Source organism: Vicia villosa, linkage group LG2 (assembly GCF_029867415.1).
Source record: "Vicia villosa cultivar HV-30 ecotype Madison, WI linkage group LG2, Vvil1.0, whole genome shotgun sequence".
NCBI classification, from domain to species: domain Eukaryota; kingdom Viridiplantae; phylum Streptophyta; class Magnoliopsida; order Fabales; family Fabaceae; genus Vicia; species Vicia villosa.
In genome coordinates this window covers 125,393,381-125,409,560 of record NC_081181.1, presented here as the reverse complement: position 1 = coordinate 125,409,560, position 16,180 = coordinate 125,393,381, and the positions used below count along the sequence as shown (strand labels likewise).

General features: G+C 34.5%; 1 protein-coding gene across 1 annotated transcript; it reads left to right on the top strand.

The window, feature by feature from the left end:
- Window positions 1-942: 942 nt before the first annotated feature.
- Window positions 943-6,973, top strand: LOC131652007 (la-related protein 1C-like). The gene is made up of 6 exons (XM_058921766.1): window positions 943-1,708; window positions 2,239-2,728; window positions 2,801-2,969; window positions 3,064-3,154; window positions 5,499-5,570; window positions 5,910-6,973. The coding sequence occupies exons 1-6, from the start codon at window positions 1,316-1,318 to the stop codon at window positions 6,138-6,140; spliced, it is 1,446 nt and encodes a 481-aa protein (XP_058777749.1). The 5' UTR covers window positions 943-1,315; the 3' UTR covers window positions 6,141-6,973.
- The last annotated feature ends 9,207 nt before the right edge of the window (window positions 6,974-16,180 follow it).

Below are 16,180 nucleotides of genomic sequence, written 5' to 3'. Positions count from 1 at the left end.
TTGACTCGTGCGGCTACTCGCTCCGGTTTGTGTACTCGGCCATGCTCACAGGTTATCGTCGGGTCAGGTCAACGAGACGTGTTCTAGGAAATTGGTCTCTTTAGGACGCGACTTGTAAGAATCCTGATCCCGAAATATATATATATATATATATATATATATATATATATATATATATATATATATATATATATATATATATATATATATATATATATATATATATATAATTTTTTATTTTCTTTTATTTCTATAAGGAGCTCCCTCTTTCTTTTTAACTTTCTATCCTTTTTTATTTCTCTAATATTTATTTATTTGCTATTGTTTCTTCCATTTTTTTTATCATACAAAAAATTAATAGAATTAATTAAATTAAAATTAAAATTTTGTTTTTTTAATTATTTTATACTTTATCTATTTTGTTTATTATATATTATTTGAAATTATGGTGATAAAATAGTTGTTGAAAATGAGGGATGCTATTCTTACCTCCAAAATTTACGCCGTATCCTTACACCTATTAAAATACAACAATGACATTCATTTTTTTATTAGAAAAATTAAAAAATAATGATTAAATATAATAAAGTAATCAGATAGTATACAAATATGGTGTAGATTGTAAATTTTGGTGTACAACTATCACGTTGAAAATATACATTATAAAATATTTTTATAAAATTATTCTTCATAAGAAAAATAATTTTATAAAATAATTTTTTTTTATGAAAAATAACATTAATAATATCAATTTATAATTTAGTGTAACTTGTTTCTAAAACAATTTTTAACAAAAATGAATGAGTATTAATCAGTTACTAATTTAATCAAAAATCACAAAATAAATCGGCTATAAATTTAACATTTACCATTCCCCATTAAATGTATATGGATTGAAGGAATCAAAATACGTTTGTCAAGTGCAATGAACCACGTTGTTGTTGGTATTAAAAAGTGTTGAATTCGGTTTCCGTCAGACGTCACAACCCAGACTCCGTCGTGAAAAAAGTCTAAATGGAAGTAGTAAGGAAAATAACAGAGGGGTATTTCCGTAAACTCGCGCGCCCCAGTGACAAACCTGGCATCCGTAGCGTTTCGCAGTGTTCCTTTCGAACGCATTCTTCTCTCCCCGCACGCACTAAAACAAAACAAAAGTTCTTCTTCTTCCTTATTCTCATTATTCCCTGCGATTAGATCGTACAATTTTTGGAACCCTAATCTACCACATTTCATTTCACACCTTCATCGGAACCTCACAAAACACACTATTCAAATCAGTTTTCTCCGTTAAAGTCGATCATCTATCTCATCATCGATGGCCTTGATCGGTAACGAAATTCCCCGTCATTCCTCCGATGACCTCCAATCGAGTCGGCTTCCGGTCTCTTCTCCTTGGAACCATGTAGTTCGCCGCGAATCGGAGTTCGTTCCCGCCGTTTCTTCATCGGAGGAACCTTTTCCGTCCGAAACACCGGCGGTTGATGATTCGAGCTTTGTTGTGGAGAGCTTTGATAACGGTGGTGAGCACAATGGCGGCACTGATAAGAGACCTGCTTGGAGTAAGCCTTCCTCTAACGGCGCAGCTTCGGAGGTACGGCCGGTTATGGATGCACAGTCTTGGCCGGCGTTGTCTGATTCCGCTAAAGTTTTTACGAAATCGGAGTCATCCAAGGGTTTGTTAGATGGATCTTCTGTTCCTCAATCGCAGGTTTGTTTCCGTCGGGATTCACTATAGTACTTCAGTTATTACCATTTACAGTACAATACCTGCAAATCAATAGTTCCGACTAGTTAGATATCATTATTTTTGTAGCGTTATTGAGTTGATTTTTCATGTGTTCTCAATGGTTTCGTTTTCGTATGAAGTTAATTTCACTGTTGATATCATGCATAATAAAGATTGATATAAGTTTCAGCAGGTTAGGATCACTATGCAATATATGTTGGATTAAATCAAAGATGCATTATGTCCTTCACATTCAAGTTAACTTTTCTTATTCTTTTCACTGCGTAATTTTGAAAATGCAAATACATTTTTGGTATGAAGTTATGAAAAATACACAGCCGCTATGTGAAGTGGGAATATTATTAGATCAAATTGCTTTGTCTTCACAACTAGATGGATTGTGAAATGCTGTCATTTTTCACTTTGTTGACATATTCATATATGTTCTTTGTTTTTTATTTTTTTGTTTATATGCAAATCGATATTGCCATTGTTTTAAGTTCCAATTATAGGGTATGGAAAGCACGCCTTCTTCCTCTTCGCAAATGCAGAGACAAGTTGAAGATCATGTAAATTTAAATAATATGGCACCAACTCGCCAGAAATCAATCAAGCACAACAGTTCAAAAGCCTCTTCTAACGGGGGCCACACACAACAGTCTGCTCCCCAAGTTGCTATAGTTGCAACGGGATCTCACAACTCTTTTCCCAAAGACCATACACAGAGAAGTGGGTATGTGTCCAATGATCATCCACAGCAGCGTAATACTTTTAGAAATCGCAGTAGTGGTCCACATCAGCGTGGAGATGGTTCTCACCATCATAACCATGGGAACAGGCGTGATCAAGACTGGAATAGTCGTCGAAATTTCAATGGTAGAGACATGAATGTGCCACCAAGAGTTTCTCCAAGAATAATAAGGCCATCTCTGCCTCCTAATTCTGGACAATTTATTCATCCACAATCATTGCGGCCTTTTGGTGGCCACATGGGATTCCATGGTATGTTGTATTAATGTCGAGATGAATTCTCTTGTGATATGTATATTTTCTGATTGCTGTATTCATTTTTAGAACTAGCACCTCCAGTGGTATTTGTCGCAGCTCCACCTCCACCTCCACCCCTGGATTCACTAAGAGGTGTTCCCTTTGTGCCTCCAATGGCACATCCCACTCTTTATTATGCAGGGCCAGACCCTCAGTTGCATAGTATGATAGTTAGTCAGATTGAGTACTATTTTAGGTAGGACTTTTGCTTTGGTCTGCCAATTTTTGTATTGCATTGTTATTTGTTAAGAAAGTTGACTATTGACAATAACACAACTTTTCTACTGCAGTAATGAAAATTTAGTCAGGGATACATTCTTGCGGCAGAAAATGGATGACCAGGGCTGGGTTCCGATAAAGCTAATTGCAGGCTTCAAAAAGGTGAGTAGCTTGGTGTATATGATCACTGTTATCAGAATCGCGATCAGAATCGTAAAATCCATGAATTTTGCGATTTTGCTCACCCTAAACGATCTGAATCGTGAGTAGAATCCTAATCCATAGCAAAATCCCAATAAAATCGCAGAATCGCAGCAAAATCCACGATTTTATATGGATTCCACCGATTTTGGGATTTTTTTTGGGTAATTTTAGAATGGGTAAAGGCGGCCCGTTTAATAATTGTTCTGTTATGGGCTAATAATTGACTGTTCCGGGCTAATAATTGTTTCTAATATGGACTATGGCTAACAGGTTAATTTGTGTATATATATATATATATAGTTATATAATTATATACTATTATGAGTTGAATCCATCGATTTTGGTTGCGATTTTCGATTATGCGATCTTGATTTCCCCTTTCGATTCAACAAAAGGATTCGAGTAGAATCCACCGATTTTGGTTGCGATTTACGATTTTTCGATCTTACTATACTCTTTCGATTCAAAGTAAACTCTCGATTCTGACAACCTTGTATATGATTGCTTTTTCTGTGACCGTGTAAGAGGGATAGGCGAGAATGGATTATATTTTGTTTTTATAGCTGATTCATAATACACACACACAAACACAATTATCCACTTATTTACTAATTTTGGCACTTCTTGAAAAGGATTAAGTCATGACTGGTTTATTGCATATGCAGTGTTTATTTTTGACAAGTATCCTGTTATAATTTTTTTTTGCTTATTCTATGGAAAATGGGCATGACAATGGTGGCAGCACTTGTTGTCTCCCCATGGCTGCAGAATGCTGGTCATATTGGCAAAGCTAGCATCCTACCCTATTCAAAAAACATCTGAGGAATTAGGCTAGTATTTCTCCTAGTTTGTGGGGATTGATGTTATGGGCTTTACTTTTTCTTTGAACCTTCTTTTGCTTCTTTAATATTTGCTGTTCTATTTAAGGAATCTGGTCTCAAGTTGTGATTAGTTATGCTGTGTATCTTGAAATTATACTAAGAAAACAAAAAAGTTGTTTAAAGTCTTGAGGAAAAGTTTATAGCATCTGGACAGGAAATTTTTTGAAGGCAAGGTTATTCCCTTACTTTTTAATTAAAAATTGATCAACTCGTTTTATTAAATTAAAATGATATTTTTTCTATAATCCATATCTTTTTTAAATGCCATTAAGGTAGAATTATAAAACATCGCCTACCAGGTACTATATGTTACATGAATATTTTTGCCTGTGTTGGTCTTCTGCGATGGGCACCTATTCTCCCGCTCCCTTCAGTGGAAAAATATGGGTTTGATAGTTAAATGAATGTATGCACAATGAACCAAATCACAAGACTAAAAATCCTTTAAGATTTGTAATTTGATCCTTTTAATTTTCACTTTTTAATTACCTGCTCTCGGATTTGTAATTATGTTATGTTTACCATAGTAAGGATTACTACTGTGGTTTATTATTATTGGTACTACTATCTTCTCATAACAGCTACAGTATCTTATTTAATGGATACGATCATTGTCGTGCTTGTTATATGGTGATTATTGACGAAGTGTGGACCATAAAGATCTGTATGTTTTGTTATTGATGAATTGTGGACCTTAAATATCTGTATGTTTTGTTATTGATGTTGACCAATGCACAGACGCCTTTTCTCACATCCCTTTGGTTGAAACATGGGTTTGATAGTTAAATGAATGTATGCACAATGAACCATGTCAGAAGAATAAAAATCTTTTAATTTTCACTTTTTAGTTATCTGTTCTCTTAGATTTGTAATTATATTCTGTTTACCATAGTAAGGATTACTACTACTGTTATTATTATTATTGGTACTACTATCACCTCATAACAGCTAAAATAGCTTATTTAATGGATACAGTCATTGTCATGCTTATGATTTGGTGGCTATAGACCAAGTGTGGACCATGAAAATCTGTATGTTTATTTTTTGATGTTGATCAATGCATATTTAGTTTATAAGTAACTGCATTTAACCATAACCCACAAAATTATATGCTCTGGGGTGTATACCAAATTTTATCTACTGAATTATTTACCTTCATAATTATGGCCGATGCTGGCAAGATGGAACTGTATATGTAAAATATGCGCTACTATGCATGTAATACCTGTCTTGGGCTCCAGCATGTAGTTTGTACTTATACTGTTGACTATTTTGTGGTTTACTTTATTAATTATCATTTAAATTTTGCACTGTGCTGTTTTCTTGTTTTCCAAACCCATCTTAACTGTCTTAAAAGTTCTTTTATTTGGATGTGAGTTACAGCATTATGTTTTAATTAATGAAAATCTTGCACTTGCCAGGTCATGCTTTTGACAGACAATATACAGCTTATAATGGATGCAGTTCGAACTTCATCTGTTGTTGAAGTGCAGGTACTTTTCTGAATATCATACAGAAATTTTTTATAGATTTTTAATGGATACAAAATATCAGTTGGAATATGAATAAAAATTATAATTCTCTCTTTCCCTGTTTTATCAAAATTTTGAGACTCTTGTTTTGAATTTCTATCTTTCTAACTTTTACTTTTCTATCAATTTCTTTTTTCTGATTATTGCATTGCATTGGAGATTTGTGTTTATAATTTGAACATAGACACTATTCCATTGGAATGTCTAGTATAAAGAACTTAATAGACTATTTGAATTTTCTGTGTTCTATCAATTTGTTGAGCCTTTTGTTTTGATTTTATTTCTTTATTTATATTATAGGGAGACAAAATAAGGAGGAAAATTGATTGGAAGAAATGGATCATGCCTCCTCCTGTTCAGTTTCATAATGTTGAAACTCCAGGAGTGCTGACTCATGACATGCTCTCGGAAGAAGTGCAGAACATTTCTCTGGAGACCACTATCTATGCTGGTGCCGGAGGACCAGATAGCAAAAGTACTGGTCAAGTTGGTTTTCATGGCTCTGATGACTCTATTTCAATGAGAAATTAAAGTTACAAATGTGCTCAGGCACATTGTTTTTTTTTTGGAGAGCCCTTTAAGTTAAGGACACATGAAGCAGGTATCTAAAAACTATCTCACTTTTTTGCATGTGGCACAATGGGGAGTAGTTTCTCACGAGACATATTTAGGATAACATGATTGAGGAATGGGAAGAAAATTTCTATTACAAAACAGAAAACAGGACTAAATGGCAAAGTTAAACCTCTCCCTCTAAAAATGAACACAGACATTTCCTTTTTATTTCAATTGCTGTGGACCTAGTGGCAAAACTGTTATGATTACTTATTATTATGGGATATACATATATGTATGTTCTTAGCCTTAGAGGATGCTTTTGCTTGCTTGAATACTCTGCGGAATTTTGGCTTTTTTTGTTTCCCGACTGTGCCTTAGCTGCTTTTTAAAATTTGAGGTCAGCTTCAGCTTTCCACCAGTTTTAGGAGCTTTTTTATTAATTAATGGCTGTTGTATGAGGAATGTATCCGATGATAGCTTCCTGCTGCCTCGGAGGGAAGAGGAAGTATGGCTTTCTGGTGGCTGAGCTTGTCCTAGGACCACTTTAAGAATGCTTGCTTGATGTCCCTTGCTATATACCGTCATTGTCATATATGGAATGACATTGATACTTGTAGCATTTTTCAGTTTTCATGTTTGTTTTTACTCAAATTCCAACACATCATATTGACCATGTGTGGTCGGTCACAGGTCATTTAAATTAAAAATTTAAGACAAGTTGTACTGGTTACTACTGTGTGCACAGTGGAGACTACTTTTCTACTCGAATCTGAAGAGGTTGCATGGAACCTGAACTTATATTTCAATATTTCGTAACTTTTTATATCATCTTGATAATTTTCTCCCACACACGGTAATGGTCCACTTTCTTTATTTTGTTTGAGATTTATAGCTATATAAATTATTTTAAATTTCGTATCTATTATTTATTTTATTTATTTTTATTATGTAGTATTCTACTAAAACAGCTTCTAATGAAAACATTGAGTAAAACTTTAGACATGCATGTTTTAAGGCTCAGGCTAGGTCTCACCGGGAGAGACTTCATTTTTTTTTTTTGGTTTAAATAGTTAGATTGCCATTGGATCAGATTGGACTTCATGATATTATGGTGTACCTAACACACACAATAACACTTCATAATAATGGTGCATGTGCTTTACGATTTCCAATGTCTGCATGCTACAATAAAAGCTAAAATAATTGTAACAAATGATTAGCATTAAATGATACTTAAAAAATTGAAAAAAGAAAAGAAAAATGGACTTTCCAAGCATATAGCAATATAGCATTATGTCAATACCTTCATGATATAACATTAACGTTACCAAATACTAACTGCATAATTAATGTTATTAAAATTAATTAGGGAAAAACTGAATAATTAAAATTAGAATTATTATTGTTTTTAATTTAAAAACTTAATGTTTATTTAAATTTTAAAAAATAAATAATGTTTAAATAAAAAACTTTGACGTTAAATTTATTTTTAAATTTTGATTTTTTTAATTTAAAAAATAAATTATGTTTAAATTAGAAAATGTCACGTTAACTTTAAATGTGTCTATTTTTTTAATTTTAAAAATTAATCATGTATAAATTAAGAAATCTCACGCCTAATTATAAATTTTGACTTTTTTTTTTTTATTTACAAAATAAATTATGTTTAAATTAAGAAATGTCACGTTAATTTAAAATTTAAATTTTTACGTTTATTTTAAACTTTTAAATAATAAATTTCACGTTAATTTTATTTTTTTGAAATTTAAAAATGAACGTTTATTTAAATTAACGATGTTCGACTATGTGTGAATCATGTTACAAATGAACTGGTGATGGTCAACTATGTGTGAACCATGTCACGGAGTCAACTAATGATAGTCGGTTATGTGTGAAGCATGTTACAGATGAACATATGATGGTAAAGTATGTGTGAAGCGTGTTACAGATGAACTAATGATGTCTGACTATGTGTTAACGATGTCAGGGATTCAACTGATGATGGTAAACTATGTGTGAAGTGTGTTATAGATGAACTGATGATGGTCAACTATGTGTTAACCATGTTACTGATGAACTGATGATGGTCAACCATGTGTTAACCATGTCAGAAACTCAACTAATGATGGTCAACTATGTGCGAAGCATGTTACATATGAACAGATGACAATCAACTATGTGTTAATCATCTCAAGGATTCAACTGATGATGGTAAACTATGTGTTAACCATGTCATGGATTCATCGGATGATGGTAAGCTATGTGTTAACCATGTCAAGGATTCAACTGATGATGGCAACCTATGTGTGAACCATGTCAGGGATTCAACTGATTATGGTAAAGTATGTGTGAACCATGTTTGGGATTCAACTGATGATGGTAAACTATGTGTGAATCATGTCAGGAATTTAATTAATGACGATAAACCATGTGTGAACCATGTCAGGAATTCAACTGATGACGGTAAACTATGTGTGAACCATGTAAGAGATTCAATTGATGATGGTAAACTATGTGTGAACCATGTCAAGGATTCAACAGATGATGGTAAACTATGTGTGAACCATGTCAGGGATTCAACTAATGATGGTAAACTATGTGTGAACCATGTAAGGGATTCAACTGATGATGGTAAACTATATGTGAACCATGTTAGGGATAAAACTGATGATGGTAAACTATGTGTTAACCATGTCAGGGATTCAACTAATGATGGTAAGCTATGTGTTAACCATGTCAGTGATTCATTTGATGATGGTAAACTATGTGTGAACCATGTCAGGTTTTTAACTAATGATGGTAAACTATGTGTGAACCATGTCAAGGATTCAACTAATGATGGTAAGTTATGTGTTAACCAAGTCAGTGATTCAACTGATGATGGTAAACTATGTGCGAACCATGTCAGGGATTCAACTGATGATGATAAACTATGTGTGAACCATGTCAGGGATTCAACCGATGATGGTGAACCATGTCAGGGATTTAACTGATGATGGTAAACTATATGTGAACCATGTCAGAGATTCAACAAAAGAAGATAAACTATGTGTGAACCATTTCAATTGATGATGTGGGACTATATGTGAACCATGTCAGGGCTGCATTGAAGATGGTAGACTATGCGTGAACCATAGAAGATAGTCAACTCATGATGGTTAGCTATGTGTGAACCATGTCAAGGATGCACTCAACATGGTCAACTATGTGTTAACCATGTCAGACAAACAACTGGTGATGTCTGACTATGTGAGAAACATGTCACGGATGCATTGAAGAGGGTCGATTATTTGTAAACCATGTCAAACAGTCAAATGATGATGCCCGACTATGTATGAACAATGACAGGGATGCATTGGAGACGGCCGACCATGTGTGAACCATGTTTGATAGTTAACTGATGATGGTTAACTATGTGTGAACTATGTCAGGGATGCACTAATCATCGTCAACTATGTGTGAACCATATAAGATATTCAACTGATGATGGTTAACTATGTGTGAACTATATCAGGGATGTATTAAAGATGATCGACTATGTGTGAATCATGTCAGACAGTCAATTTATGATGTCAGACTATGTGTAAACCATGTCAGGGATGTATTGAAGATGGTCAGCTATGCGTGAACCATGGAAGATAGTCAAGTGATGATGGTTAAATATGTATGAATCATGTCAGGGGGGCAGTTAAGATGGTCAACTTAGTGTGAACCATGGACGATAGTCAATTGATGATGGTTAACTATGTGTGAACCATGTCAGACAATCAACTTATATTGTCCGACTATGTGTGAACCATGTCAGGGATTCAACTGATGGTGTCGAGCTATGTGTCTACCATGTCAGGGATTCAACTGATGATATCGAACTATGTGTCTACCATGTCAGGGATTCAACTGATGATGTCGAACTATGTGTGAACCATGTCAGGGATTCAACTGATGATGTCGAACTATGTGTTAACCATGTCATGGATTCAACTAATGATGGTGAACTATGTGTGAAGTGTGTTACAGATGAACAGATGATGTTTGACTATGTGTTAACCATTTCAAGGATTCAACTAATGATGGTGAACTATGTGCAAAGTGTGTTACATATGAACTGATGACGGCCAACTTTGTATTAACCATGTCAGGGATTCAACTGATGATGGTGAACTATGTGCGAAGCATGTTACAGATGTACTGATGACGATTAACAATGTTTTAACCATGTCAGATATTCAAATGATGATGGTGAATTATGTGTGAAGCGTGTTTTAGATGAACTTATGATGGTCAACTATGTGTTAACCATGTAAGGGATTCAACTGATGATGTCCAGCTATGTGTCTACCATGTCAGGGATTCAACTGATGATATCGAACTATGTGTGACCCATGTCAGGGATTCAACAGATGATGTCGAACTATGTGTGAACCATGTCAGGGATTCAACTGATAATGTCGAAATATGTGTTAACCATGTCAGGGATTCAACTGATGATGTCGAACTATGTGTCTACCATGTCAGAGATTTAACTGATAATGTCCAACTATGTGTGAACCATGTCAGGGATTCAACTGATGATGTCGAACTATGTGTAAACCATGTCAGGGATTCAACCGATGATGTCCAACTATGTGTCTACCATGTCAGGGATTCAACTGATGATGTCCAACTATGTGTGAACCATGTCAGGGATTCAACTGATGATGTCCAAGTATGTGTTAAACATGTCAGGGATTCAACTGATGATATCGAACTATGTGTGAACCATTTCAGGGATTCAACTGATAACGTCGAACTATGTGTCTACCAAATGAGGGATTCAACTGATGATGTCGAACAATGTGCGAACCATGTCAGGGATTCAACTGATGATGTCTAACTATGTGTCTACCCAGGGATTCAACTGATGATGTCGAACTATGTCTGAACCATGTCAGGGATTCAACTGATGATGTCGAACTATGTGTGAACCATGTCAAGGATTCAACTGATGATGTCGAACTATGTGTGAACCATGTCAGGGATTCAACTGATGATGTCGAACTATGTGTCTACCATGTCGGGGATTCAACTGATGATGTCGAACTATGTGTGAACCATGTAAAAGATTCAACTGATGATGTCGAACTATGTGTGAACCATGTCAGGGATTCAACTGATGATGTCGAACTATGTGTGATCCATGTCAGGGATTCAACTGATGATGTCCAACTATGCGTGAACAATGTCAGGGCTTGAACTGATGATGTCGAACTATATGTGAACCATGTCAGGGATTCAACTAATGATGTCAAACTATGTGTCTACCATGTCAGGGATTCAACTGATGATGTCGAACTATGTGTCTACCATGTCAGGGATTCAACTGATGATGTCGAACTATGTGCGAACCATGTCAGGGATTCAACTGATAATGTCGAACTATATGCGAACCATGTCAGGGATTCAACTGATGATGTCGAACTATATGTCTACTGTGTCAGGGATTCAACTGATGATGTCGAACTATGTGTGAACCATGTTAGGGATTCAACTGATAATGTCGAACTATGTTACTACCATGTCAGGGATTCAACTGATGATGTCGAACTATGTGTGAACCATGTGAGGGATTCAACTGATGATGTCGAACTATGTGTGAACCATGTCAGGGATTCAACTGATGATGTCGAAATATGTGTCTACCATGTCAGGGATTCAACTGATGATGTCGAACTATATGTCTACCGTGTCAGGGATTCAACTGATGATGTCGAACTATGTGTGAACCATGTTAGGGATTCAACTGATAATGTCGAACTATGTTACTACCATGTTAGGGATTTAACTGATGATGTCGAACTATGTGTGAACCATGTGAGGGATTCAACTGATGATGTCGAACTATGTGTGAACCATGTCAGGGATTCAACTGATGATGTCGAACTTTGTGTCTACCATGTCAGGGATTCAACTGATGATGTCGAACTATGTGTGAACCTTGTCAGGAATTCAACTGATGATGTCGAACTACGTGTGAACCATGTCAGGGATTCAACTGATGATGTCGAACTATGTGTGAACCATGTCAGGGATTCAACTGATTATGTCGAACTATGTGTGAAACATGTCAGGGATTCAACTGATGATGGTAAACTATGTGTGAACTATGTCAAGGATTAAACTGAAGATGTCCAACTATGTGCGAACCATGTCAGGGATTCAACTGAGGATGTCGAACTATGTCTGAACCATGTCAGAGAGTAAACTGATGATGGTCAACTTTGTGTGTACCATGTAACATATGAACTGATGATGTCCGAATATGCCTGGACCATGTTATAGAGTCAACTGATGATGGTTAACTGTGCCTGTATCATATTACAGATGAACTGATAATGTCCTACTATGTGTGAACCATGTCAAGGAGTCAAGCGATGATGTCGACTGTATGTGTACCATGTTACAAAATTTTATTTAAATAAAAAATATTGAAATAAAATGTAAATAACATGTAATTTTAAAATAAAATAAAATAAAATGCTGCTAAAAATAGAATTTTATTTAAATAAAAAATAATGAAATTTTCTAAAATTGAGAGTAAAATTGATTTTTTTATTAAGAATCGTGAGTTTTTTATTAAAATATTTAGCATCATAATTTCATTTTTTTTAGAATCACATTTTTTAAAATGAAGAATAACTTGAGTTTTTAGAAATAGTGAGAAAAATATATTTTATTATATGATAAGGTATTAGATTGGATAAATAAGAAATTATTTATTACTAAAATTGGGAGAGACTATTTTTAAAAATAATCATGGAGTTATTAAGTGGTCATTTATAACCATTAAATTAGAATGATATAAAAATTTTAAATTAACTATAGCTATTAGTGTAACCTATGAGTGAATTTTGATTATTCTTGGTATATATATAAATGACTTTTAAGACATATTTAAATAATATAATTAGTGCATTGTCTCTCTATTTATATTTCAATTACTAACTTTAATGAATAATTTTTAAGATATATTTTGAATAAATTTATTAATAAATTTAAAAAAAATTGAAATTTTAGAATTTATTTTCCTTTCTCCCTTATATGCGGAAGGTTTCCCACTTTTTTTTTCATTCCCTCTCATATTCTAAAACTTTCCCTCTTTTATTTTTAAATTTCCCTCTTTTATTTTAAGCTTAAACCAAATTTTCCCACTTTTTTTAATTAATATTTTATTTTAATTATTAATTATTAATTATATATATTTATATCACTTGTTTTAATTATATATATTCTTCTCAGTCTTAATCACCTCACAGAAAAGTGAAAACCCTAGCATTCTCTCTCACTTCATCCTCCTTCATTCTCTCTTGTCCCTGCCGCCGCTTCTTCGATATCATCGTTACCCTTCTCTCTCGTTTCAACTTCTCTCTTCATCAGCCTCTCTCTCTCTCTCTCTCTCTCTCTCTCTCTCTCTCTCTCTCTCTCTCTCTCTCTCTCTCTCTCTCTCTCTCTCTCTCTCTCTCTCTCTCTCTCTCTCTCTTCATCAGCCTCTCTCATCATGGTCTCACCATTGATTCCTTTTAACCAACGTCTCTGCATTCATACATCAGTTGATTTGATGCATCAAAAGCCAGATCTACCACTTTAAAGACATGGTTTTCTTTAAAAGGTGAAATTTTAAGTTTTTTTTAAGATTGTGATTTAGATTTTAGGTTATTTATCTTATAAAATGATTTATTCTTGGGTTTTTTTGGTTGTTTTGTGTTGTTTGTGTATAAAAAAAAGTAAAGTCTCATTTCAGTTTCACAGTAAAGTTTGTGTATCTGTTGTTAAATTGATGAAGTTTTATATTTATAAAAATGATTTTTCTTTCTTGTATGAGTTTTTGTAATATTTTAGTTTTATGTTTTGATTTAGATTGTTGGGTGTGCACTATGCAGATCTAGTGTCTGAAAGATGTTTAGATTTAACTTTCAAGCTATCCAGATCTGGTATTAACAGGTAAAATAGATCTTGGAAGTTTTGGTTCACTTCAAGGTGTTTCATGGTAAATTTTTCATATATTTGTTTGATATTTACAGGTTAAATAGATCTTGGTAGTTTTTGAAGGATAGAAAAACACTTAGAAAGGGGGGGGTTTGAATAAGTGTAGCTTTAAAAACTTGACAGATAAAAATAAATTGCACAGTTATTTTTATCCTGGTTCGTTGTTAACTAAACTACTCCAGTCCACCCCCGCAGAGATGATTTACCTCAACTGAGGATTTAATCCACTAATCGCACGGATTACAATGGTTCTCCACTTAGTCAGCAACTAAGTCTTCCAGAGTCTTCTGATCACACATTGATCACTCTAGGAACAACTTCTTAGATACACTCTAAGACTTTCTAGAGTATTCTGATCCACACGATCACTCTAGTTACAACCTGCTTAGATAACCTCTAAGACTTCCTAGAGTATTCTGATCCACACGATCACTCTAGTTCCTTACAACTTAATGTAATCAATTCTAAGAGTATTACAATTGCTTCTTAAAAGCTATAATCACAAACTGTGATATTTCTCTTAACGTTTAAGCTTAATCTCACTAATATATTACAACAGCAATGTAGTGAGCTTTGATGAAGATGAAGATTCTGAGCTTTGAATAGAACAGAGTTTCAGCAAGTTAATATGAGTTGTTTTGTTCAGAATCGTTAACCTTGCTTCTCATCAGAACTTCATATTTATAGGCGTTGGAGAAGATGACCGTTGAGTGCATTTAATGCTTTGCGTGTTCCGTACAGCATCGCATTTAATGTTATACGCTTTTGTCAACTACCTCGAGCCTTGTTCACACTGTGTCTACTGACGTTGCCTTTAATAGCTTTTAACGTTCCTTTTGTCAGTCAGCGTAGCTTGCCACTTGTACTTCCTTCTGATCTGATGTTTGTGAATACAACGTTTGAATATCATCAGAGTCAAACAGCTTGGTGCAAAGCATCTTCTGATCTTCTGACCTTGAAGTGCTTCTGAGCGTGATACCATCAGAACTTCAGTGCTTCTGATCTCATGTTCTTCTGATGCTTCCATAGACCCATGTTCTGATTCTGCTTCGACCATCTTCTGATGTCTTGCCAGACCATGTTCTGATGTTGCATGCTGAACCCTTTGAGACAAAGCTTCTGAGCGCTGAATTATGCATACTCTTTATATATTTCCTGAAAAGGAAATTGCATTGGATTAGAGTACCATATTATCTTAAGCAAAATTCATATTATTGTTATCATCAAAACTAAGATAATTGATCAGAACAAATCTTGTTCTAACAATCTTCCCTTTTTTAATGATGACAAAAACATATATAAATGATATGAATTTGCGATCAGAAAGAGCAGACGGCAAAAGACAAATTACACAGCTATAGCATAAGCATATGAATATGTCTCCCCCTGAGATTAACAATCTCCCCCTGAGATAAATAATCTCCCCCTGAAATAAATACTCGAAGAACTTTAATAAAAGACTTCCCTGATTATTTCGGTAGAGACGATCACATAAGCTTCTGTCTTCAGAGAATTCATAGCTTCTGACTTCTGCTTCCATTGGACAGCTTCATAATTAGAATTTCTTTAGATCCCTAGAACACTCACAGCTTCTGATTCCTGCTTCCATCTAGGACAGCTTCAGAACTTGAATTTCTTTGATCTTCAGAACATTCACATCTTCTGATTTCTGCTTCCATTTAGGACAGCTTCAGAACTTGAATTTCTTTGATCTTCAGAACATTCACAGCTTCTGATTTCTGCTTCCATTTAGGACAGCTTCAGAACTTGAGTTTTCTGGATCTTTAGAACATTCACAGCTTCTGATTTCTGCTTCCCTCGGATAGCTTCAGAGCTTTGAATTTCTACCAACATCACTTCATGCTAGATTTGTATCAGAACATTGTTGAATGTACCAGAGCATCATCAGAGCATCTCTACATCCTGAAATGTTACAGAACAAAAACTAAACGACAAAAGTCAGCATGAACGAGTCAGAACATAAAATGTAT